The sequence below is a fragment of the Melitaea cinxia genome, chromosome 8 (assembly GCF_905220565.1).
Source record: "Melitaea cinxia chromosome 8, ilMelCinx1.1, whole genome shotgun sequence".
Taxonomy (NCBI): domain Eukaryota; kingdom Metazoa; phylum Arthropoda; class Insecta; order Lepidoptera; family Nymphalidae; genus Melitaea; species Melitaea cinxia.
The window spans coordinates 14,994,189-15,021,349 of record NC_059401.1 but is presented as its reverse complement, the minus strand read 5'-3'; the positions used below and the strand labels follow the sequence as shown (position 1 = coordinate 15,021,349).

Sequence of the window (27,161 nt, the reverse complement as noted above, 5' to 3'; positions counted from 1 at the left end):
TTATTTATATTTTATTGTACACCACAACTACATTTTAAACACATTTAAAAAACAAATGTTTTTTGACTAAATAGTCTGTGAAGTACAATGGGCGGACTTATGGCTATTTAGCCATTTCTTCCAGACAACCCAAATAGCTTAATTTACCTTTGTTCTGAAATTAAAAATTTTGAGTCTACTACAATTTTTTTTAAATTGTAGTATATAGAAAGAGTCCACAATTTGGTAATATCATGTTATTATAAAAATATAAAAAGCTCGAATATATTTTTGTGTTATATGTTTTCTAAGTAAACGTTACGAACGGCGCCTTACAGTACAACGTTATTGTACGTTATTGACATTATTTATATCATATATACGCTAAGGTTAAGATGTTTGCCTCTCTTTTTAGAAAAAAAAAAAAAAACCTCACAATTACTTCACATAAATAATATATCATTTTATAGATAATCGCTTGTCCTACCGGCATCAACAATTTTAAAAAAATATTATTGCTTTTGTTTTTGTAAATTAATTAATTATTTAAATTATATATACTACGGCTTTAATTTTGAAACAACATCAACATGATTGACGGTTTTTCGTTTAATTTCAAATCACGTATCACGTACTTTTTTGTAATTTTGTAAAGTGATAATTATTACTTATTTAGTGCGATGCAAATTTTTACTAAATTAATTTTAAGAATAAAAAAATATTTGAATGATTTTAAATAAATTAATTTTTCTAGCTTTTTTTACAAATATTTTATTCGATTAAATCTTATTATGTACAATTTTCCTAAATTGTAGTATATACAAAAAGCCCACGAATGTGTCTCAAAAAGTATCGAAAAATAATTTTAAAAGAATAAGTATTAAATCAAAGAAGATTGTGGTGCGCCACTGATTATTTTGTTCAAAATTCATATCTCTACAAAATTTAATCTAAATCAATACCAATATTTTGTTCCATTAGAACATAAAAAACTTTTAAACTTGAACCTAACTTTAAGTTATATCACCTTACAGTATATCAGAACGTGTTGCAATACGAGAGAAGTTGCACTGCAAACCATTCAGTTGGTATCTCGAACACGTGTACCCAGAATTGCAAGTTCCTGCTGTAGGAGGAGCGTCTTTTGCTATAAGACAAGGACCGAGGTGTCTTGACACCATGGGACACCTTGTTGACGGCACTTTGGGTAAGATACGAAAAACAAACGACTTTACTTGGAAAATAAAATTACGTAAAAATCATTTTCCTATTCTATTTTCCCGATTTTTTATGCTCTTTGTCCAGCATGCAATTATTTTAAGTTTTATCATATCATCGTCACATCAGCCTATGGCAGTCCACTACTGGACATAGGCCTCCACAAGTTCGAGCCAAAAATGGGGTGAACTCATGTGTTTTGCCATAGTCACCATGTTGGGCAGGCGGGTTGGTGATCGGAGGGCTGGCTTTGTCGCACCGAAGACGCTGCTGCCCGTCTTCGGCCTGTGTATTTCAAAGCCAGTAGTTGGATGGTTATCCCGCCATCGGTCGGCTTTTTAAGTTCCAAGGTGGTAGTGAAACTGTTTTATACCTTAGTCGCCTCTTACGATACCCACGGAAAGAGAGGGGGTGGCTGTATTCTTTAATGCCGTAACCACACAGCAGATTTTAAGTTTGGTGCTCATCAAAAAGTGCACAACGGTCACCTTCATAAAAAATAACAGCTACCTTTATTATTATTACCTCGTATTAAGGTGATCTTAAATATTGAGGTAGTAGCGTCGGGGTCGATTCCCACAACAATATCAACTTAGTCTTTATAGATTTATACTATGATTATTTTAGGTCTCCTATAAATAATTTCAATCTGCTGAGGGCAAGTGTTAAGTAATTAATATTTATTACATTATGACATACACAATATCATATTGAAATGCTTTTAGTATACATAACTTAAGTTTTTTTTTTATTTCAGGCATGTACCCCTGCCACAACACCGGTGGCAATCAAGAGTGGCGTTTCGAGAACGGTCTCATACGTCACCATAGTCTCTGTGTATCCGTCGCAGAAGACCAAATGACCGCCGCACTCGCCGCCTGCGATGCGTCTGACCCTTCCCAACTCTGGACACGTAAAGGCTCCCTTATACGACACGTCAAACTCGGCGCGTGCCTAGACTCGGACAGGCCCGCGTTGTACTTGGAACAGTGTGACGATGATAAGATAAGTCAACAGTTTACTTTTTAAAAATCGAATGCATTTTAAATTTGAAGCATACGGCCGCTTATTACTATCGATCATTCTAAGTTGCGAGTCTGGGTTGATGTGCGTTCTACTCGGAACAATGACACGAAGAGAAGTCAACAGTTTCATTCTTGAAAATAGAACTTAGTTTGAATTTGGAACAACTTACTACTATTAAACATTCTAAGTGCTTGTCTAGATAGATCTGCGTTGTACTTGGAACGGTTTGACGACGTCAACAATTTACTTAATTTTGAAGAATTGGTACTAAACTGTACTGAAAATTTAATTGAATTTACTTTTGAAATATTAATTTCAAATTTTTTTTTTATTATTTCAATTCGGAAAAATAAATATATGTCTAAACTTAAAATATCCTTAATCATCATTCCAAGAATATGATAGTAAAACTCAACAATTCGGTTATTTATTCGGTTTTTTTTTTAATTATATAAAAATTAAAATAGTCGTTTTATATATTTCAATAAATTGTAGGAACATGAAAAGTGTGACTTAAAAATCACATAAAAACTACTTTGGCACAGATCCTAACACATATAATAAGTGCCTTGAATATTGATCATAATCAAACGGCATACTTAATATCAGTTATATAATTAATAAGAACAAAATAATTTTTAGTTTTAAGTACATTAAAATTCTAATCACAAATATGCATTCCATATGTATTCAAATATTAATTATAATCATTAAACCATAAGTTATAAATTTATATATATTACATCATTGTCACTTTATATTCATCATATGTTTCCTAATACTTAGTTGCTTAAAACATTAATCTTTGTATACTTAAAGCTACATTTGTATATAATCATATTCATGTGATTATGTTATATGTTATTATATATATATGGTGTTCGATTACTAACTGTGGTCCTTCATATAATGGGTCCGGCCTTGATGAGACGTAAATTATAGCTTCATTAACGCTAATTGGGTTTATGCAGAACTACCTTGTAAGATTAGCTCGAATGTATATTAAGATAAAGAAAAATTACAAAAAGAGTTTGTCTTTTTTCGCGTGAAGGTGATCTACAACACCCACAGGACCCCTCCCACCATTTGAAAGGCCGTAGTTAGCAGTCAAACGCCTTATATACATAAAGGTTATAAAATTTAGTTACCATAATGTAAATAATTAGATTATATAAGTGCCGGGGATGTGGAATGTGGATAAAATGTATATAAATAATCAGAATAAATGCTGAGTGATTTGAAGTAAAAAAAATAAAGATAAACGCAGCTATCGATGACTTATGATCACGGGGTATTTCTGACCCCGTGTTAATTTTTATCTTTTTTTTAAATACTTAGTATATGACAATTAGTTGGTGCAGTGATTACAACAACTAACCGTTACATCGATCGGTTCAATCGGCACAATTGACAAATATTTATATGATGACAAATGTTTGTTTTTCTTGTGTATTTCTAAGCCCCATACACAAGATATATGTCGAAATTATGATAAAACAAATACTCAAATTTCATTATGTAAATTCAATATAAAGCTTTCTTAAGCTTTATCACGATTTTTTGTCTATGCCGTTCAAATAATTTATAATATTAAATAAAAATCCAGTTTAGTAAATTAATAACCACCACATATATAACAATAACTATAGATTTATGAATGGGTCGATCATAGCTGCGTTGACTCATTTTAAAGTATTTGGTAATTTCAATGATATTATTCAAATTTAAAACACTCGAATATATTTTTGTGTTATATGTTTTGTAAATAAACGTTCCGTTCGCCTTACAGTACAACGTTATTGTAAATAGGAATTAGGTTTTTTTTTACGCAATAGACATTATTTATATAATTTTAAATATAAAAATGTTAACTAAATTATTTTTAAGAATAAAAAAATATTTTATAATTAATTTAAACTAAATTTATTTTAGCATTTTTTACAAATGTTTTAATTATTTTATTCGATTTCATATTATTATGTTTTATTTTTTAGATATTTTATTATTTAAATGTTAATGTAAATAATTTGTTATGAGTATATTCTTGGACATTAATTCGATTTTAAAAATTAATGTAATCAACAACATATGACATTTCTTAAATATTATTCACTAATTATCTAATAACTATTTTAAAGTAAACTTTAGAATAATTAGAGATTTTAAAGTAATAAAAATGTAGATTAAGTACAAAACTTTTCCACGTAACTGAAAAATATATTTGCAATCAACTATTTACATAGAACCCAGCACTGCCATCTCATATAAGTATTGTTTATTTTAAAAACCCTATAAAAGAATGTGCTATGCGAGACATTCTCTTAATTTTAAACCTAATTCATATCAAAAGTTTTGTTCTAATAGCAGAAATTTTCCCAGGTTAAAACGCCCGAACGCGTTTAGCGTTCAAGTGTCATTTTACTTATGTCGGAAAATTTCTGGTACGAACATCCGAAAATTCTTTTTTGATGATAATGTGATCCGAACTTATAAATATTGTAAAATTAGATTATTATTTTTACTTAAAAATGAATTACATATTACTTTTTTAGAATTTGAATAAACAATAACATTTGTTAACATTTAAAAATATTCCAAAAATACCATTTCAATTTGTACTAAATAAATAAATATGGAAATGATCGAAATGATCTATAAATTTAAAATCAATTATTTATCTCGTAAAGTTTTGTCGCAATTGCATTATTTTATAAAACGTATACGTTTATATGGTTATAACATTATTTTTTGTTTAAGTTTACAATATTAATTGACATTTTTTATTCTTAACGTTCCATATATTCAGTCCAATTTTTTATGATAGTAAGTATTTATAGATATTTTTTTTTTTAATTTTACTGAGTTCTAAGAAACAAGAAAAGAAGTTTGTAATACATTTTTTATAAATGCTCGTAATTATAATTTTATATAAAAATAAAAAATCCAACAAACAGTACAAAGGATAGAAAACATTACACTTACGAATTCTCAATAGGTGAACAGCTACTATTTTCTAACCGTATTGTCGAACTTCATTCCATATCTGCTCTGCTCTGACGTAGTCTCTAAACCATAGTATACTTGACTACAATAAGTATTGTCAATATATATATATATATATATATATATATATCATCATTACAGCCTATACAGTCCACTGCTGGACATAGGCCTCGACGAGTTTACGCCGAAAATAACGTGAACTCATGTGTTTTGCCCATAGTCACCACGCTGGGCAGGCGGGTTGGTGACCGCAGTACTGGCTTTGTCGCACTGAAGACGCTGCTGCCCGTCTTCGGCCTGTGCATTTCAAAGCCAGCAGTTGGATGGTTATCCCGCCATCGGTCGGCTTCTTAAGTTCCAAGATGGTAGCGGAACTGTGTTATCCCTTAGTCGCCTCTTACGACACCCACGGGAAGAGAGGGGGTGGCTAAATTCTTTAGTGCCGTAGCCACACAGCACGTACGTAACACTAATATAATATAGCCGTATAATGAATACTAGTTTAATAAATTAAAGAATTAATGATAAATAAATAAATAAATAAAATAAAACGTAATAATAGTAGATACTAAGCAGCGTAATATTTCATTCTTTACAAAATTTTATTTTACGTCTTGCTCGACAATTATTACAGCCAATCTAATTATAATATTCCTATTTAATGACTTATTATTATAAAAATTATTGTCAAGGATAGAATGCAAAAATGTTAAAGATCAGACGCAATTGTCAATATTTACACTTATGGCACATAGAGAACTCCTTACAATGCAAAAAGATAAGGTCTATATATAAATATATAGGAAGAATAAAAAGTTACTTAACAGTTGAAAATGTTCCTTAATAAAATTATGAAATAATTAAAAATTGCCACATAACTAACTTCAAATCCAGCCATATTTTGTTAATTTTTCACTAAAAGTTAGTTAGTTAGTTTTTACAGCATATTATTTATTGCTGAATTAATCATCACATTAAAAAACCACCATTACTGTAAATCTTGACAGTTGTAAATTTCGTAGATCCTAAAGCAATATCTGACTAAGAAAAATTTATAAAATGGCAGTTTGCATATATGCAAATTAGAGACCACACATTGTCAGAAAATTCTGATAAATGTCAAAAGCGAATGACGTCACTACAGAAATTTCTGACAGCGTATTGTGAGTCTTAATCAATATATACATACTAGCTGACCCCACAAAGGTTGTTTTGCCATACATGTTATAAACCCCCTTAATACCCCCCCCCCCCCTTATAACTTAGGGGTATGAAAAATAAATGTTGGCCGATTCTCAGACCTACCCAATATGCACACAAAATTTCATAAAAATCGGTCGAGCGGTTTCGGAGGAGTATGTTAACTAACATTGTAACACGAAAATTTTATATGTAAGAAGATATAGATATAAACTATATGATAAATATCTGAAAACAAGAATCCGTGTATTATAAGACTTAATACTTCATTTAGTCCTAGTCGTTATGAAAAATTAATTTTATTTTTAATAAAATGGTGATTTAATTTTAGTGAGAATATCGAATTGACTAAATATTAAATGATTTTTGCATACATGTGTTTTGTTTCATTCATTTTTTATCTATTTTTGTATAGAAAAAAAAAATCGTTAACCTACTTAAATATTACGTGTTACATCCACAGAACAAGTTTTAATGTTATTTGCACTATAAACAAAGCGTATGGACCTCCTAGCGTATGGCAAGTGGATAGTTCCCAACAGCTCTGGCTAACTTCTTTACCACATGAATACAACACTATTTTTAGCGGCTTAGCCACATTTGCGTAGCCGATCTTCTGTAAAGCCAACGTACGTCCCCCATTGGGCTGCTCCAAATTTTAAAAAAGATATCCCCCGCTGTGCCCTACCTTAAATACCTCGGCACAGCTCTAACTAAGCCATTAAATGTAATGGCCAATTAATTGCCTATCTTGATTGATGCGGTAGCGGTTTCAAAATGACAAAGATTTTTATTAAATCAGATATGTTTGTACACATGTGTCATGTGTTTCTGAATTCCTGAAATTATAAATAATTATTTTATATAAAAATAAATAAAAAACATTATTTAAAAATATATTTATTACACACCAGTTATAAAAAAAACCAGTCTCAACACCATTTACGACAATTTAAAATTAAAACTTGATTTTAAATAAATTTGTACATTAATAAAAAATAACCGAAGACTAATTTTTGATATAATTTAGATTGATTTTATCTTCAACGGATATAATAATAATTTTATTTGAATAAATATCATTCCTACACAAATCCAGTATTATTTTTTTTTCTGTATTTTTTTATAAAGCTTATAAAAAGTATAATTAAAAAACTTACATCTAAATATCACAATTATTCTTATTATTAAGTCACTAGCTAAATTTATACCCTATCCTAAGTCAATAAAACAATGCCAAATTAAGTCAAAGCAAATAGAGTAATTCGTCTTAGTACAGGACTCGTCGCTTACCCTGCACTAGGTGAGTGACAAACGCAAAAAATTCGACACGTAAATATCAATAATGATCCGTATATGTCGTAGTAGTCGTGTATACACACACAGTCACACACACACAAACACACACGCGCCCACGCGCTTTTACTCACACACACATGGATATTGAATTGTGAAGCAGTCTTTGTACCGTTCTGTGAGTTGTCGCGTTAATTATTTTACGAAAAGACGTAATGCGTTCCAACTTTAACTTTTAGGAAAAGACAGTAAAAACATGCAAAACAAAGCGCGTCTCTCTTTCAAGAGTATTTCTTTCCTGTATAAATATCAAAATATCCTCTTTTATCTTTATTATTTAATTTTATTCATTGATATAATAAAGGGTTAAAAATAAAGGCAAAAGAGCAGCAGCTTTTACTTTGTTACCTAAAAACCCTTATAAATAAATCCAGGAAATGCAGTAAGCCAAATTTATTCAGAATTTTAAACTACGTCATAATTATAAAACAAAATGACACATTATATTTCTTACTGACATTAAACAATATTAGTTTCATACCATTGAGGACACATCGCGATTACAGTACGGGTTGTTACTCTTGCGGTCGCGGGTTCGATCTCCGCATATGACATACATTTGTATTGGCCATATAGACGTTTGTCGTGATCTGGGTGTTTGTGCTCGTGTATTGTGTGTGTTTCTGGAGACCAGGACACAGGAAAAAATCCTACTGGGGGCTGTTTAAAAGAATACTGACAAATTACTCTATCAAGAGTAGGTGCCAAAAATATTTAAAAAAATTTAAATGGTATAACTTAAACCGCTATAACTTGGGACTTAGAATACATCTTCTTAAAGTACAGCAAACATTAATAGTATTAAAACTACACCGCGACACTCATTCTAGATTTAATGAATCTTCCTATAACCTTAATAGCTCTGAAGGCGTAGTTTGGAGATAACCTCTGCCTCAAAAGGTAGTATGCTCCAAGGTTCATAGCTAGTAACATAATTACTAACATACTAAAAACAATTGGAATCGATACGTCGGCCATTCCCATCAGTTTCACGAAGTACCTGAAATATTACGTAAATAGTAAGGTTTTTTTATAGAGACAGATGAATTTTATCAACTACAGAGCACCCATGAATCGATAAATGTATATTTGAATCAGAAACTTTGTGAAGACCATCCACGCAGATCTTGAAGAGTTAGTAGTGATAGAAAAGCACAAGATATGTACAAGATATATTATTATGTACAAAATAATTTTGCGTACGTAAAACGTGTATCTTATATCGCGAAATTAAAAACCTAACCTGTGCGTACGCTACTTCTACTATTTGACCAATTTTTCTCTTACTTTCATCCGATCTGTATATAAAAAATAAATATATTAAATAAGTTTTAAGTCATACTCACTTCACGTTTTTGTATTCACAATACGCAACATCTTCAGGACATATGAGATCGTCTCTTGGAGGTCCGTAAATGGCTATTACGAGGCCCTCGAGGCCGTACCTCATGAAGGAGCAGGAGCGAGCCAGCCGCCAGATGAGCGGAGGAGCTTCGTCCCCACTACCCATACCGTATACCGCCAACAGCATCAGCGGTACTGCCGCCACCGGTCCAACGAACATTGAATTCTGAAAAAACATTTTTTACTTAAAATAGAAGTTGTTTAGTAGTAAATTATCGCACTTCTTGTAAACTAAATGATGCCTTTGATAAGCTGACTGCTATTAGAAACTCATAAATAAAAAAATAATTGGTAATAATAATATTACCACTACACTCAACATCGACGATATCAGCGTCCCCATTGATTCTGATATTAAAGCCACCAGAATACAGGTCGTGACGAACATTGACACTCTGGATAGTTCCATGGGCTGTGACGTCATAGGATAGGCTAAAACGAGGTAAATTAGGCAGAAGAATATAGTAGCTGGAATGCGTGAGACTACTAAGGCTGCATAATACGGCTTCAAGCCATACCATCTATTAAAATATTCTCGCTTGACGAGCAACACCTCTGATGGATCTGAAAAAAAAAAAGATACTGCTAAAATAAAGAAACATAGAAACACATAATGTAGATTAATAATTCAATCAATTATTAATTGTCTCTGTTTATTAACAATAACAAAATTACCTAAATTTGTTTATTGACATTTAAATAACCTTTTAGGCTATGCGTCTTATTTACGTAAAAGGTCATTCATTAAATAAATAAATAAAATTATAAGAGCTGAGACAATGAAAACAAAATACGAAATTAGTAAAAATTTTGCAAAACAAAAGATTCCTTTCCTAATATTATTCTTAAAAGAACAATAGCCGATGCAATAAATGTATACTTAGAAAATGAAAAACGTCAATCGTTAGAAATAATATTAAATAGTACACTTTAAAAATGTATGTAAACAGGATAAGTATTACCATAATTATGTTTTAGTAATATTATTTTTCAAAATAATCTTTACAATATATCTTTTACAAAAATATACTCTTCAGTGCAGTTCAATTGAAAAATTTAACGCTAAAACCTAAATAAATAGGTCAAAAGAAAGAAAGATTACAAAGTTAACGCTTCACACTCAACGGTCCCCAGTAGAGTTTTCTCCCGTGTCGGGGGAACACACACGCAAACACCCAGATCACGACAAACATCTATATGGACAGTAGAAATGTCTGTCGTGAGCGGGGATCGAACCCGCAATCGCCAGCGCAACAGGCAGTGCTGTAACCGCTGCGTCAACGCGTTGTCAAAATAAACTAAAACACACAAGAGATACTGTAATTGTTTTTGTAATTCAAGAATAAGGAGTCATAAGTAAACAAAAAAATAACATAGTACACAAACGCAGTCAAATTAAGAGTAATTACATACATGCTAGTAGTACAGGCATCATTGTCGTATACAACATAACGATGATCGAGGCATAGCAAAATCCGAAGTTGAATAAAGCCTTGGACGCATCGTAACCCATTTGATTAAATAATGCACCAACGACCACGCCCAGAAATACGTGGAGTCCAACTCGCAACCAGAGATAGCCCTGAAAAAATGAAAATAAAATCTAAGCTAGGCTGACAATAGTTATCGGATTTAGAATCCAAACTAGTACTAAAACATCAATAAGTATAACAGAAACATTTATTTCTTGCAATTTATTATAATGTATGAGAAAGTAAAAGAGTTTTTGTGTTTATTGAGTGCACTTATTTCAGGATGTTAGGACATGAACACGAAAATAAAAGAAGTTGATTCTTGACGTATGAAAAACCTTTTTTATTAAATCTTATAGGCTATTTATTACAAATCTAAAATTTAATGTCAATAACGATTTCCCAATTAAAATCTCTATTAAAGTTTAGTTTAAGTTCGTAACCCAAATCAGAATCTGTACCAAATTTTCATACATACTTTATTCCTAATTGTCTGCAGGAACATCCGTCGTAAAAGTACATTGAACTGTTGACATGGTGTACTCTCGTACTTGTAATTGTGTCTCTCTATCACTCCTGTGTTTAACTCTTCAAGTTCTACGTCCTCGTTGTTATCTTCTATTGAATAGTTCCTCCACCTCTGACTTCTGCCATTATCAATTGCAGTCACCATTTTATCTGTATGAAAGCCATATTCTCCACTTGATACTTCTATAACTGAAAATGTTACAGGATTAATCACCTATATATAATGACTTATCTTCGTTAGATTAACTACTAAAATTGTCTTCTTAAATAGATGCATATTGTTTGCTGAATAAGAGAACCGTCACAAAGAACTATAAACATTACTTGCAAAGGGGTTATCTAAATGAAAATCAAATAATAAACATATACACAGTAGAAAATTGTTCTGACGATTGAAATAATAGCTAAGTACGCGATCAGATCAGATACAGCGCAACTATGTATTTTGCAAAGAAACGTTAACGACTTACTGAAATCAGCTGGATTGTACGTCTTCGGACAAGGTAAGTGTAGCTCCTTCAAAAATGGTATAACTCCGGCCGAAGTTCCTTGATACGCGCATTTACCATCAGCGACTACGTATACATGGTCAAATACTGAGAATATTCTTGCAGATGGGGTGTGTAAGGAACAAATGACTGTTCGACCACCTCGGGCTACTCGTTTTAGAAGCGACACGCATGTTGATGATGCTACGTCATCTAGACCACTGAAATTGAAAACGTGATACTGTAGGCTTTACATGTATTTGTACATTATATAGTGAAATATTAGTAAGATCTAAAATTAAGACGCTTAAATTACGGGATTAACAAAGAATTGGATTTAAATTATATAAGTGCGGTTTTTTATTAAGAAAAGCTATAAGAAATAAAAATTTATACAACCACGGAAAGCTATAAACCCAGGAAAAAAGGTGAACAATCTAGACAAATGTAAATGATCAGAAAGCTTTCTTTAATTTAATTCAGTTAGTTATCATTAGTGCCAAAATTATCTTAACTTTACCAACGAACTGTGTCATATATTAGACAAATTTCAATTACATAAAACTATAACAGTACTGACGTTGTTGGTTCATCGAGGAAGATAACCGGTGGATTGTTGAGCAACTCTAGAGCGATAGATAATCGCTTCCGTTCACCGCCAGATAATCGCTCGCTCGATGTGTTCCTCGCCTTGCTTAATCTTAACAAATGAATTATTTCTTCTACCTGAAATTATTAGTCTTAATCACTCTACTGCATATTTTTAAATTATAGGCCACTAGTATTTGGATAGTAACTTGTAAAAAAGTGACTTGCACTCAACTGTCCCCAGTAGAATGAAATTCTATATCGCAGAATACAAAATAAGCACAGAGAAGAAGGCAAAAACGCTAGTCTACTAATAAATTGCACAGTCTGTATAAACTTTTATAATAACTGAGACCTCCAACCGCTAACACTACAGCCAGTTGCTACGACCACTGTACTTCAGCCTGTATTATCCCACTACTGGGCATAGGCCTCTTTCCCCATGTAGGAGAACTATATTTGGTTTCCTTAAATTAAAAGCTATAACCATAGAACCGTTTCCCTTGTAATTTGAGTCACTTATTTTGTACATATCCTTTCTAATTCATATCAAGTAAGGATCGAAGTTGATTAACGGAGTAGAGAAGTATCTTTTAATTAAGTAATTTTATCTATCTGTTTTAGTTCAATACGGAACATTAATTCATTCCAATTAGTTACCACTTCCAATTATTACAATATTTTTTTAGTTTGCTTTTTTAGTTTAATTTTTAGTAATAAAAGGCATAAAAAACAAAAAAGACGCCTGTTTTAGTTTAGAATTATATAAAAAAACTAGCATCCCGCCCTGGCTTCGCACGGGTATTTAACAAACATTTCAAATTTTTTTTCCCTAATTTTTTTGAAAATGTAATATAGCATATGTCACCCGCCGATGGTGTACTTCGCAACAGTGAAAGAATTTTTCAAATCAGTTCAGTAGTTTCGAAGCCTATTCAAGGCAAACAAATAATCAAATCTTCCCTCTTTACAATATTAGTATAGATTATTTAAACAGTTCTATGTTAATTATTTCAAAATAGTTCAAACTATATTTTTTTTATTACTATTTTTAACCATTTTTTTAAACTTATAATTTAAAATAAAAAAATATTAGCATCGGATACGCAATACATCGTACGATACGAATCACAAAACTTTATACTACTCATCAATAGATGGCGTTTCATATCGAACTCACTATCAGAAATGTTTATAAGATATACAAAAAAATATATATTACAGCGTATAAATAAAATGTATGCATATTTCCTAAACGAAGCCTACACGATACACACACAAAAGAAGGGGAAAACATTATACATACCTATAGAAACATATAAATAATAAATAAATACTTTCAATTACACCTAGGTAGGTGTACATAATCTAATAAATTTATTAAACTTCCTAGAACCATAAATTATAAGATGAATCCTCTCCACAGTAGAGCAGCGAGACGTATTAAGTTCCATTCTTATCTGCCTTCCTTTTCCATAAAAGAGGGGTCTATTAATATAGTACTAACGTTAACGCTTAACTATTGTTAAAATACAATGTGCCAATAGTTTCGAAACTACCAAAACAATCATTTACGTCAAGTGAATTATTGCATGCCTTGGGATAAGATCAATACGAAACCCCACTGTTAAGTGTTGTAATAACCGTAGCCTAGTCTTAATTATAATTATATTTCCAATTTTTGTAAGGTTACCGAACTTTCTATTTTGATATATTACAGAAACTGCCTTTTAGTGATGCAAAATAATTTAACATTAAAATAATACAATATTTATATTAGAAGACAAAAACATAACGCTGCTACTTATTCGATTAAAACAGTAGGTGTAATTTAAACACTCATCTTTAAAGGCGTAATAGCGAAGCTTTGCAGACAGATAACCGACATGGCCTTATTGAAAAATACAGAACTTTTACGATGAGCTGACACACGCACGCACATTGAGAGTACAAATTAATGTACGTGCGCGTTTGCGGCTGCGTGTGCATATGACAGTGCACTCGCCTGTATACGTATATATGTATTTGTGTGTGTGTTTTGTGTATATGGTTCAAGTATACTGACTATTATAGTCTTAGTCTCCTTGTTCATGTCATTTCCAAGTTTCAAGTCAGCGGCTATCGTCATAGCTTCCTGCACTGTAATGAGAGGCTGCAGCAAATCATCTTGCATGATATATCTGGATAATTTTCTGAATAATTTTAAGTCTCTCGATTCGCCATTCGTGGTTATGAGGCCCGACGCGCCGTTCACCCTTTAATATGATAAAAATAAAATTATTCCTATTATGCTTGTTTCAAAAATTATTTTACACTAGCAATTTGATCTACATTTTTACAAGCACTCAAAAAACACTTCATACGTAAATCATACGAAAATTTTGGCTAAATCCAAGAAATCTAGCTTCTTTGGTCGCTCTAATAAAAACATTGTTATGGAGATATGAGATACATATTAGAGTCAGCGATACTGAGATTTCCTGAGCATAAACAGGTCTTAATAGAGTATATCTGCAACTATTTAAAGTAAATTGAACATAACAGCATATCAATGGCTGTGGTTTTATATAATTCACAATTCATATGTATTTTATGTTCTATGAAGGAGGTCGGGCTTAGAATGATTAACGGCTGATTCTTACGCTCAGAATAAAAAATAATGTAGTATTTGGAGTTATATTATATTTATGGATTACGTCCTTTCTATTATTTAAAGGTTACTAAAGAGTAAAGTGAATAGCTATTATAAATATCTAAGACCTAGATTGATTATAGAATACTATATTTTTATACTGAGTTAAGGGCACAGCAGGAAAGGTCCTGCTCAAAATCCAGAGCATCCCGACTGGGGAATTACCTCGACCTTACAGAAGATCATTGCTAAATAACACTGATTTCAAGCAGTGTTGTGTTCCTGTGGTAAGTTAGGTGACCAGAACTCCTGGGAGGATTGGGGGTAGAGTCGGCAATGCGCTTGCAATGCATCTGGTGTTATAGACGTCTACAAGCTACGGTAATCGCTTACCATCACGTGAGCCGCACGCTTGTTCGCCGAACTAGTTGTATAAAAAAAAAAACAAAAGAATTATAAATAGTCTACCGGGAAATGCTTAGAACATAACAGAGTCTTGTAATTTTTTGCACGTGTCAATTATTACGAGGAATGCAAAGAAACTAAAGTGTCGGTATAATTGTAACTAATCAATAGACCTATAATGAAACTATAATCATACTATTGTAGCTGTATTCAAATTGAGCGATATAATTATGTAATAAGTATAAATATATATTTTAAAAGACAAACACAGGGTCGTCTGTTCCTACGGCTTGTATTATAGGAACAGATGACTGATATAGCTGCACATGTTTTATTTTCAATATATATATACATAAAAATAATACGTATACAAATATATATATATATATATATATATATATATATATATATATATATATATATATATATATATATATATATATATACCCGGGGCAGAAAAACAGGGAGACTGACTGCGCTAACGGGCTAGTCAATTACCTATCTTATATTTTTAATATATGTACAATTGAACATGAAATAAATAATACAACAGGCACGCTGCATATTACGAGAATATACAGTCAAACTAACATGCACCTTCTTATGTCGATTAAAACTATACAAACAAACAAAAAATTTAAAACCGTTTCTTTGAATTAAAAATATACAGTTATTTTGAAATCACAGACAGACAATTCAATTTCATTTTTTTTTATAACACTAGGTCGGCAAACAAGCGTACGGCTCACCTGATGGTAAGCGATTACCGTAGCTTATAGACACCTGCAACACCAGAAGCATCCCAAGCGCGTTGCCGACCCCATCCCCAATCCCCCCAGGAGCTCTGGTCACCTTACTCACCAACAGGAACACAATACTGCTTGAAAACAGTATTATTTAGCTGTGATCTTCTGTAAGGTCGAGGTACTACCCCAGTCGGGCTGCTCCAGATTTTGAGCAGGAAATTCCTGCTGTGCTCTACCTCAGTTAGAAGAGTTATATGTATGATAACATTAAAATCACCTATATCCTGCTAGTATGTTAAGCAACGTGCTCTTGCCAGCACCGGAAGGGCCAAGGATCGCCGTCAGCTGTCCAGACTTAAACTCCCCATTGATTCCTCTTAATATAAGTTTTGAAGCTGTAACAAAATAATATAATCTGTATTTTGTATCATAAAATAGATGCATCTTTTTATTTTCCTTTTTATTTTTATTCAAATGATTATACTAACATCTCAGGCTTACGAAAATTATTAATTGAGTTTTTTTTTTCGTAATAATTTTAGTAGTTTCGTAATAATTTTAGTAGTAATTTTAAATTTAACTTCATTTATTACTTCAGTTTTTAGGATAAAATAAGGATTACGTTTGTATTTATATTCAGCCTGGACTTTGAATTTGATTTGAAAACAAATCATAAAGATATTTTTAGAGCTTTATAAAAATTACGCTATAAAAACTAAATTGAAATTAATGACTGTTATCTTTACGTATTAGAATGGAAGTGTGGCTACGGTAAAGAATATAGCCACCCCACTCTTCCCGTGGGTTCGTAAGAGCCGACTAAGGGATAACACAGTTTTCCTACCACCTTGGAACTTAAAAGGCCAACAGATGGCGGATAACCATCCAACTGCTGGCTTTGAAATACACAGGACGAAGACGGGCAGCAGCGTCTTCGGTGCGAGATAGCCAGCCCTGCGGTCACCAACCCGCCTGCCCAGCGTGGTGACTATGAGCAAAACACACGAGTTCACGCCATTTTTGGCGTGAACTTGTGGAGGCCTATGTCCAGCAGTGGACTGTGATAGACTGAAATGATGAATAATTTTAGAATATATTAATCTATTGTTGTGATATCTATATATTAATACGTGAAGCAAACACTTTGTACCCCTTTTAATTTTCGTAAAATTGCGCTGACGGAGTGTGAAATTTCGCACACTTATAATTTATTAGCTGTGCCCGCGACTTCGTCCGCGTAGAATTAAAAAAAAATATTGTTCAGTTCGCTGAGATACAATATAAACAAAATTTTTAAAATAAAATTAGCCTAAGTTACTCCTTATTACATCAGCTATCTGGCAGTATAATTCTCGTCGAAATCGGTCCAGCCGATTGAGAGATTAGCCGGAACAAACAGACGGACAGACAGACAAAAATTGTAAAAAATGAAATTTTGGTGTATATGTACGTGTATGCATCCATATGCATTAAGTATAAAGCGGCTATTTTAATATTACAAACAGACACTCCAACTTTATTTATTTGTATAGATAGAGAAGAGTTCAGTAATATTTTATTAAAATTGTGCATAAAAAATACATTAAATTAATAAAAAAACATTACACACACTACCATGTATTTGACACACACACACACATATGTACTCTCTTGTTTATTGTTGTAATAATTTTGTTTGCTCGCAAACGAACAAAAACCGACGTCAATTACATCGACAACGTAGGTAGACGAAAAAATAGCCAAGTAAATACGCGTTATCAAAGATTATTCAAAAAGTTGTTATCAGATCTCGATGGAATTTAAATGTGACCACGTGATAAATATCAGCTTTCGATTTAATAAAAATCATCAATATCGGTACACCCAGTACAAAGTTATGCGGTATAATACAACGTAGGTCGACGAAAAAATAGTCAAGTAAAAACGCATTATTAGATATAACTCGAAAAGTAGTTGTTAGATCTCAAATAAATTTAAATGGGACCACATGACACGCACAACCTTTTGATAAAAAATTTTTTTGTCGAAATCGGTATACCCAGTCAAAAGTTCAGAAGTAAAATACATTTAAAAAAATACAATCGAATTGAGATCCTCCTCCTTTTTTGGAAGTCCGTTAAAAACTCTTTTACTATTATAGAACTTTAATCTTTGACAACAGAACCTGCTTTAAATTAATTATGACCGAATGTCGACCACTAAACTATCTCTAAATTTAAATAAGAAGTTACGTAAGAAAAAAGAAATTTCTCGAAACATTGTCATTTTTTAAAAATATGATAGTACACAGTCAGTAGTATCAATACTCTTTTACATACACATCATTGCAAAATTACTCTAAAATATGAATCAATTGTAATACAATATGAACTATATCCTAATGTAATAAAGATGAAAATTAAATGCAATTTTAGCGGCTATTTCTATACAATAATAAAAGTCAAGGGAAGTCTTTACAATAGTAAGACGTCATTACATTGTTAGAGATCATTCGCAGAAAAAGTACTTATAAACTTAGAATATCTATTGGATCGTTAATTTATTTAAACGAATATTATTTTAATTTGTAAAATAAAAATTTAAAAGTTCTTTTGAAAACTACTTGAATTACGTAATTTTTTATTCTTATTTTGAATAAAGGACAATTTAGTACATACGCATAAAAAATAGGTCCTACACGAAACGTGATCAATTGATGGCCAGTTTCTAAGTTCACTGATGAGTTTTAGTGTACACGAATAAGATGCAGCCAAACAAATAACGGTGAAGAAAAAGCGCATTTTCGATTCTATAATGATAATAAAGTTTCTGCATATTATGTCGAAACATCGTTAATGTTCAAAAACCAGACCTGCAACTGTGGATACATTTGATGCTGCATTATTTTTTAATAGTAATTCGTACATTCGCGTTACTTCTCATCGTTTTAAATATGTTTATGACAAATGATATTGTTTGTTCATGACGACGAGTAACGGTCATAGTACTGGTTTTGTGGGTGTTGCGGGTTCGATCCCCGCACATGACAAACCTTCGTATTGGTCATACAGATGTTTGCCGTGGTCTGGGTATTTGTGCAGTTTTTGTTGGTCTCCCCACCGTGACTCGGAGAGCAGGTTAAGCCGTCCGTTGTCGGTTACTCATAATAGGAAATATATCCGCCATTGAAGTAGCGTGGTGGATTAAGCTCTGGTCCTTCTCCTACATGGAGAAAGAGGCCTATACCCAGCAGTGAGATATTACAGGCTGAAGCGAGCAATATGATTTTGAATTATTTATTTTAAAATTTTATTTTATTCCTTTGTTTTATTTTAACCGTTAAAATAAGATATAGACATTTCTGAGTAATATTTAAAACAATTAATCGGTATTAACATCGGTTAGGATTTTAACCTTAAGAATAGACTACGAAGCTAAATCTTTTTACAAGGCGACAAGTATAACTTCCTCTGTATTTAATCAAAAGAAATAAATCATTATATTAATATATTTTGTTATTATAAGTTAAAGGTTAACTATAAATCACTAAGTATTTTTGTGGTCTTTAAAATTTATTTGAGACTAGTTGTGCCTGCGACTTCGTCCGCGTTTTGGGTTATTACATATTCAAACACTAAATATTAGGTGAAGCTTACCACAATATATGAGTGAAAACGACATCTAAATTGGATAAGCAGTTTCTGAGATTAGCGTGCACAGCACGGACAAACAGATAAAAATTCTAACAATCATTGTTTTATGTTCTATTATATGTTGTTCTATATGCGATGATAAAAGTCCCAAAAATCTTCTATGAACAGAGAGCGATCCGTTACATTTTTATTATAGGTATGTATTGATTGTAACCGCGACAACAGTCATCTCTTAACAATATCATCCGTGTCTTGTACATTCCACGTGACATTGGAGAAATTATCCATATTATTTACTTAGTCACATATTGTTTTCTAATGTTTACGTGAATTTCAATCATTATAATTAAACAACTTTTTCGGATTTTTATCACGATTTATTAAGTTTTTTTCATGCCCGACGTTTCGGATAATCCAAAAAACTTAGCTAGTAATAAATTAAAACATTCCTTATACGTTTGAGTTATGAAAATTTGTACAATGACATAATGTGTTGTCGCTGTCGTCATATACCTTTTTTTCTATTCACTCTGAATATTAATACAACATTATCAGCAAACAATACACCATACTAAATATTATTTACATAAAAAGGTCAATAGCACTGGAGCAGACGTAGTTACTGTGACAAAAAAAGTTATTTTAGTTACTGATAACCTTTTTGTGTTTAAAAAATCTGTATATCTTAAAAATTTTCGTTTATTAACTAAGGAGATTTAAAAAATCTTATGTTTGATACCTAATTTATTTTCTTTTTCATTATATATACATAATCATTATAATAAAACAGAAACATAAAGCATACGGGTTCATCCAGAAACTATGACAAACATCTATATTTAAAACAATTGTCATTGGAGAAACAAAATACGATATCGAACGCCGATGTACGAATAAATCAACAATGATTTTCGTCACACCGTTGAATGCTAATGTTTTTACTTAAGATCCTTTTGTATTAAAAGAAAATAATGGGATTACGTACTTATAATTTATATCTTTATTGCACTTTAAAATCATAATTATACATCATGTTTGTAAAAAAAAATGTGTGTAATCAATTCCATTTGAAATTTAAGTTAATGTGTATTTTGATTGTATTAAGAACAATCGAGAATTATACCCGTCTATTATCTAGCGATTTGGACGTAAAAACAACAAAATATAAGTAAAAAAATACTTTGAGATAAAAATCATGTGTCGACCGTCCAGACCATGACAAATATCTGTATGACCATGTATGACCCATGGACTAAGATCCGGTATATATAAGAAATATATACTATACTAGCTGACCCCGCAAACATTTTTTCGCCATAATGTTATTAACCCCCTTAATCCCCCCTTATATCTTAGGGGTATGAAATGGCATGAAATGTATGGCCGATTCTCAGACCTACCCGATATGCACACAAAATTTCATAAAAATCTATCCACCCATTTCGGAGGAGTATTTTAACTAACATTGTGACACGAGAATTTTATATATAAGATATAATTTTAAAAAAATGATCAAGTACATATGCAAGATAAAACATATATATATGATAATGATAGGTTGTTCAGTGCAATTTACCCCAACTTCGTTAATCATTACATAGTATAAAAAAGTCGCTTCCCGCTACCTGTATGCCTTTAAAACTACGCAACGGATTTTGATACGGTTTTCTTTAGTAAATAGAGTGATTCCAGAGGAATAGATAGATAGTTTTTGTAATCGTGCGAGGCCGGGGTGGGTCGCTAAAAAAATTAATAAAGTAAAAAAATTAAGAATGTAAGTTAGTATAACGTCCAATGAGGGAGGAAAAAACAAATGGTTGCTTATGCTCAACTAAATAACCTCCTCCTCATTTGTTTTGATTTAGTCAGGCCTGTCAGACAGATCGATTATACGAGGATAATATATTCCTTATACCGGATCTCGCACTACCATGCAAACATTTTTCACTGCTCCAACACAACATCTAATATATAGTATTAGTATAATATAATATAAAAAATCAACTTCGTATAAAAAATTGTTAAAAGGCAAATTACAAAGAATGTTGATTGATGGAATAGTTTGTTATTTTTTATTGCCTGCAATGTTTTTGAGTTTCTGTCTAATGTAGTTTATCATAATAACCTGTGCTTACGACAATTATATAACCCATTGTTATGTATATATAACACACATTTACATCACATAAATAATTATACAATACATAAACATGTACATATAGCTATGCGTCCATGTTTACTGAAAACTTAGTTGTTTTAAAACAATTTCATTACATATTCAAATTAAGTGACCTAAATAGTACAAAATTAACCGTGTTTTTTTAATTTTAAAACAATTTCGTACAAATTGTACGATTAATTCAATGGATGTACTATTGAAATGATAATTGTAATTGCAAATCACTATGTATGTATCGCATTTTTAATAGCTACACATCATTGTCTAACAAGTTTTTTTAATTGGAGGTCACTACCTTGAAAAAGGTTAATATTATGCTAGTATTTATATTATAATATTTAAAACGAATAACTTCCGTAACAAGGAAATTAATAGAAATATTATTTAACTAACATATTTTTAAAACTAAAAAAAAGAGTCAAGGCGAGGTGGTAAACAAACTTACAACCCGAAGCGAAAAACGATGTCAGCCAGTGTTATATTAATTTTATTTATAGAACGTGATAATAAAATAAGCAAAGTGTAAAATCATAACAAAAATATATCCTTAAACAGATGAAGCAGTTAAGTGCAAAAAATAAAAATTAGCATTAGAATAATTCAAACTGGAAGTATAAAAAAATATTATTACACGTGAAGGCATATGAAAACAAAATAATTTTAATAATATACAATTACTGAACCCGTCTATAAGCATCTCATTGTTGGGATAAGCTTTTTCTTTGTATAGGAAAAGGGGATCCACTATTCTGTTCCTCAGATATGATGATCCATAAACATTTTTTGGTGATTTGCGTTATATTAGTAGAGATCGATCGAGCGACTGAAGTCTGAAACATATAATTTAATGTGTTCTCCGAGGCACGGCAAAGAGACACATAGATATATTCCCAAAACCCAAACGCATATTTGTATAAATATTAATATATGCCTCGAGTATCGACTTCGCGACCTCCTTCGTTAGGACGAAATTTTGCACAATAATGCCAAAACAGTTAGGACTCGAAAAAAATTTAATCATAACAATCTAAACCTTCTTTTGTTTAGTTTTTCCAGATATAGTTGTGACTCATATACATAATTTGACAAACGTAATCAAGGTTACCTTCCAGTTTTAGGATGAGCATTTAATTAGCCAACCAAAGATTCAACACAGAGATTCAATTAATATTCCAATAAATATAATTGAATGTCGAATATTTGAATTGAACGGATAGAGCAACACTTGATAGCGACCATTGCTCATGCTAGAAAAATGATTTACCTGCCTACCTACAGCATAGCATTGTAGTGGATTATTCTTCGGCCATCTCCTATATGGATAAAGAGGCTTCTACCAATTCAGTTCAGGTCAAGTTCAAGGTCTAAGTTAAGAAACTCGCAACTAACAAAACAACAAGTCAAAAAAAGAAGAAATCTAATGTGTTTTTGTAATTATAATACAATTTTGTAATTATTAGCGACATTCAAGGTCTGAGATTTGTTATTGTAATACGAGTATATATAATTTATTTTGTAAATTACTTATAATTAATATAAACATGAATGTAAGTCTTTCTGTGTACTGAAATTTCATAAGTTCGTACGTTCGTTTTTACCTTTTTACGTCTTATAAAAGAATTTTATTTCAATCAATTGCATAAACACAAAGCTATAGTCGCAAAAAATAAAATATGAAAAGGGTGAAAGGGTTAAGGAATAATATGATTAGTAGATATTAATCACGATTTGATTTTATCATCAATAATAATTATGGAAACAATGAATATTGTCTCTTGCAAAAAAAATAAAAAATTGTTTCATTTTTTGAGATAGGTTTGATTCAACCTATAACATGGGCATAGTAGGTGAAAGGTCGGAGCTTAATCCACCAGACTACTCCACTCCGGGTTGGCGGATATATTCCTTGCTAAGAGAAACTATCGCTATCAGGTGTTTTTTTATAAACTTCAAAAAAGGAGGAGGTTATTCAATTCGACCGTATATATATATTTTATGTATGTTCGGGGATAACTTCGTCGTTTATGAACCGATTTCGATCATTCTATTTTGTTGGAAAAAAGATATCCCGAGGATGGTACCATGGTAAAGAAACCAGGATCTGATGATGGGATCCCAGAGAAATCCAGGGAAACCTTCGAAAATCGTAGTGACGACTAGTGCGTTTGTAAATTGTTTTCGTCTTCTTACGTTGTATGTTACTTGTCGATGTAATTGAAGTCTTTCTTTTTTTCGTTTGATAGCAAACTTAATTATGTGATAACAATCGGTACAGATAGCTTTATGTGCTCACTGAAGCACGGTTAGGAGTCTCACAAGCACAAAAATCCAGACCGAAAACAAATATTACAAATAAGTTTCTATCCCGGGTGGGAATCGAATCCGCTACTGCTGGTGTTTAGGTGCCTACACGACATACGCACTATTACAGAAAGTGATTGTCAGTAAATAGGATACTCAAAGTAATTATTTAACGCAGACAAAGTCACGGTCACCCCCTTGTCTCATAAGGTCAAGGCTACATGCATAACGTATTATTACGAATATTAAAATAATTAAAATATTTTGCACTATGTCTATTAAAGTTTGAATCCATTTAAGAGCATACTTAACTATTATTAATTTTAATTTAGTCATTATTTAATTATAAGTAGTAATTAGTAATTTTATCTTTATTTTATTTATTCATAAGTCAGCACCAACAACAAATACAAAATTTATAAAGTAAAAATCGGTATCTAGATAATTGTCTACTTTTTTACAGGAGTCCTTAAGTTACTAATAATATCGTCAACATCAAAATAAGTCAAATTAAAAATCCATGTAGCATACAGTAATGAATATTCGAGATTAAATTCAGAAATTATTGTCAGAAACCAATTATGAAAAGTAAATTTAAAAAAAAAACTGACGTTAAAAACATTTAAGAAAATTATAATAAAAGTGAGAATCAACGGAATTTAAAAGATCGTCCAATTTTATTTGGAGGTGTTCGTAAATTACTTACAATATTGAAAACGTAAAATAAACCAATCAAACAACCGACCATGTAACAAACAGTAACAATTAAAAATACACATAAATAAGTAAACTTTTTAAAATCATTATTTATTCAATTTGATAGATTAGATAATTAGTATAGATAGATCAGTGCAATGGAACGGGCTATGCTTGGGTTTTCTCTCAAAGATAGGATTAGAAATGAGACTATCCGCGAGAGAACGAAAGTAACCGACATAGCCCACAGAATTAGCAAGTTGAAGTGGCAGTGGGCTGGTCATCTGTGTCGCAGGACCGATGGCCGTTGGAGTAGACGGGTCCTGGAGTGGAGACCGCGTCTTGGCAAACACAGTGTGGGACGTCCTCCGGCCCGTTGGACCAACGATCTACGTAAGATTGCCGGTGTAAGCTGGATGAGGATTGCAGAAAACCGGAATGTCTGGCGCGAACTTGGGGAGGCTTATGTCCAGCAGTGGACTGACATAGGCTGAAGTGATGTGTGATAGATAGATCTACAATTATGTATATTACATGATATAACAAAAGCTACAATATATAAAACAATTATTTTTCTTAATAAGGCGCCAATAAAAACTTGCAAACGTGCTTTAGACCACACGACTGAAGTAAAACTTCTATAGTTGCACCTATAGTAATATACGTAACTCTTTCTCTCTCTTTCTATCTTCACTAACTTATATCTCTCTCAACTTCCGTTCACACTTTTCGTAACGCTCTCGTCACGCATTCACCAGCTTACTCCCCAAGTCAAGCGTGCTTAAAAAAGTTTTACTTTAAATGTTTTATTATTCTTCTTTTGGTTGGCATTATTAATCTCATCTGTTATCGCCAGGGTCTGCTTTCGAACTAGCGCTCCTTCTTTATGCGCAATCTTTAGCATCATTATCGGTTAGACCATTGGCTCTCATGACCTGTTTCAGGAAGTCTAACCATCGCTTTCTTGGACGTCAGGGAAATTTAGTTCAGGGACAGACATATCAAGACAACGACGGACCAAGGCCAAGCCACTCCAGGCACCGCTCTTGGATCTTATAAGCTATCTCTCTAAGCTCTTGAGTGCGCCATCTTGTTTCAAGTGCGTCACATTATACAAAAGTTGTAATTGTTATTGAAGAATTATAATTAATATTTTTTTTTGCTCTATTATAATAAATATATACAAACAAAAGGAGTGTCGGTTTTTTTTTTGTTCGGTTTTACTGCGAAAACTACGCAATAATACTTACACCATAAGAAGCAGCGTGTTTCGGTGAAGGTTTTATTGTATGATATAATGATGATTACTCCTCGTGTAAAAAAATATGGACGGACAGAGGTCGACAGTGTGTTTATAAAAGAAGAAGGCCTACACCTTTTTCCGTTACCTTTATATTTTTGTATGTCACAAATTCGATTATTTTGAATATTTTTAGTCTATTTCTATAGTAATCTTACCCTACTATCTCTCTACAACTTGAGGGGTAATTAAACATTGACAATATAGATACAAAATACAAAAAATACAATAGTTTATTGATAATAATACACCGTCATTTAACAAACAAGTCACAAGGGCCCCTGTACTGGGTGGTGTCCCGTGTAACTCTGAGTACCCGACCGAGTCATCGACCGAAGCTTAATCAATATCAGACAATATAAAAAATTTAATTTTGTGCGTGTGTCTTTGTGGGTGTGTGTGTGAGTGTTTACGTATTGTGTATATGTGATGAATGATAAATGTGTATGTGAGTATGTGATTAAGCGAGCGCATATATAAGAAACCCCACAATTATACTGCGGGATGGGAGAGGGGTGACATTATATCTCAAAAATAAACTAGTTAAGAATAAAATCTAATAATCTATAGACCTACTACAAAAGGACTTTATTTTAGCTAAATCCGGACAAACGTATAAAAAATTATTGCTTATATTTACAATTTCAAATAATATATATATATATATATATATATATCTATACATTTAAATAAAACAAGACTGTCTGCCTGAAGCCTGTGTGTCTGTGTGTGACTGTCTGTGATTTAAAAATTAGTGTTTTTTTTCGACTGCATATATTTATTTACAAGATGGTAAGAAATAAACGATTTTAAAATTTTATCTGTCTATCTTTCTGTTTGTCCATTCAAATCTTTGAAGATTGAGAAGTTAGTGGAACATATAGGCTACGTTTTATCTCGGGATTCGCGCGAAATCTGTACTTAGAAGAGAAAAACCGAATTTACCGCGCCCGTGTACCCACCGCCCAGATGAATATGAAGTAACCGAACGTTTCAATTATTGCGAAC

General features: G+C 31.9%; 2 protein-coding genes across 2 annotated transcripts in view; one reads left to right on the top strand and one right to left on the bottom strand.

Annotated features, from left to right (window-relative positions):
• LOC123655897 (polypeptide N-acetylgalactosaminyltransferase 2) overlaps nucleotides 1-2,766 on the top strand; it is a 94,999-nt gene extending 92,233 nt beyond the window's left edge. Inside the window, exons 9-10 of the mRNA XM_045591643.1 lie at nucleotides 1,014-1,186; nucleotides 1,955-2,766. Of these exons, the coding sequence (XP_045447599.1) occupies nucleotides 1,014-1,186; nucleotides 1,955-2,226 (445 nt within the window). The 3' untranslated portion in view covers nucleotides 2,227-2,766. The remainder of the gene's footprint in view (nucleotides 1-1,013; nucleotides 1,187-1,954) is intronic.
• Nucleotides 2,767-8,589: 5,823 nt separating this feature from the next.
• LOC123656071 (ATP-binding cassette sub-family G member 1-like) overlaps nucleotides 8,590-27,161 on the bottom strand; it is a 28,743-nt gene continuing 10,171 nt past the window's right edge. The window contains exons 2-10 of the mRNA XM_045591795.1: nucleotides 16,323-16,440; nucleotides 14,328-14,517; nucleotides 12,255-12,400; nucleotides 11,657-11,895; nucleotides 11,137-11,375; nucleotides 10,600-10,768; nucleotides 9,494-9,750; nucleotides 9,129-9,352; nucleotides 8,590-8,782 (exon numbers count right to left, since the gene is read on the bottom strand). Coding sequence (XP_045447751.1) covers nucleotides 8,590-8,782; nucleotides 9,129-9,352; nucleotides 9,494-9,750; nucleotides 10,600-10,768; nucleotides 11,137-11,375; nucleotides 11,657-11,895; nucleotides 12,255-12,400; nucleotides 14,328-14,517; nucleotides 16,323-16,440 — 1,775 coding nt within the window. The remainder of the gene's footprint in view (nucleotides 8,783-9,128; nucleotides 9,353-9,493; nucleotides 9,751-10,599; nucleotides 10,769-11,136; nucleotides 11,376-11,656; nucleotides 11,896-12,254; nucleotides 12,401-14,327; nucleotides 14,518-16,322; nucleotides 16,441-27,161) is intronic.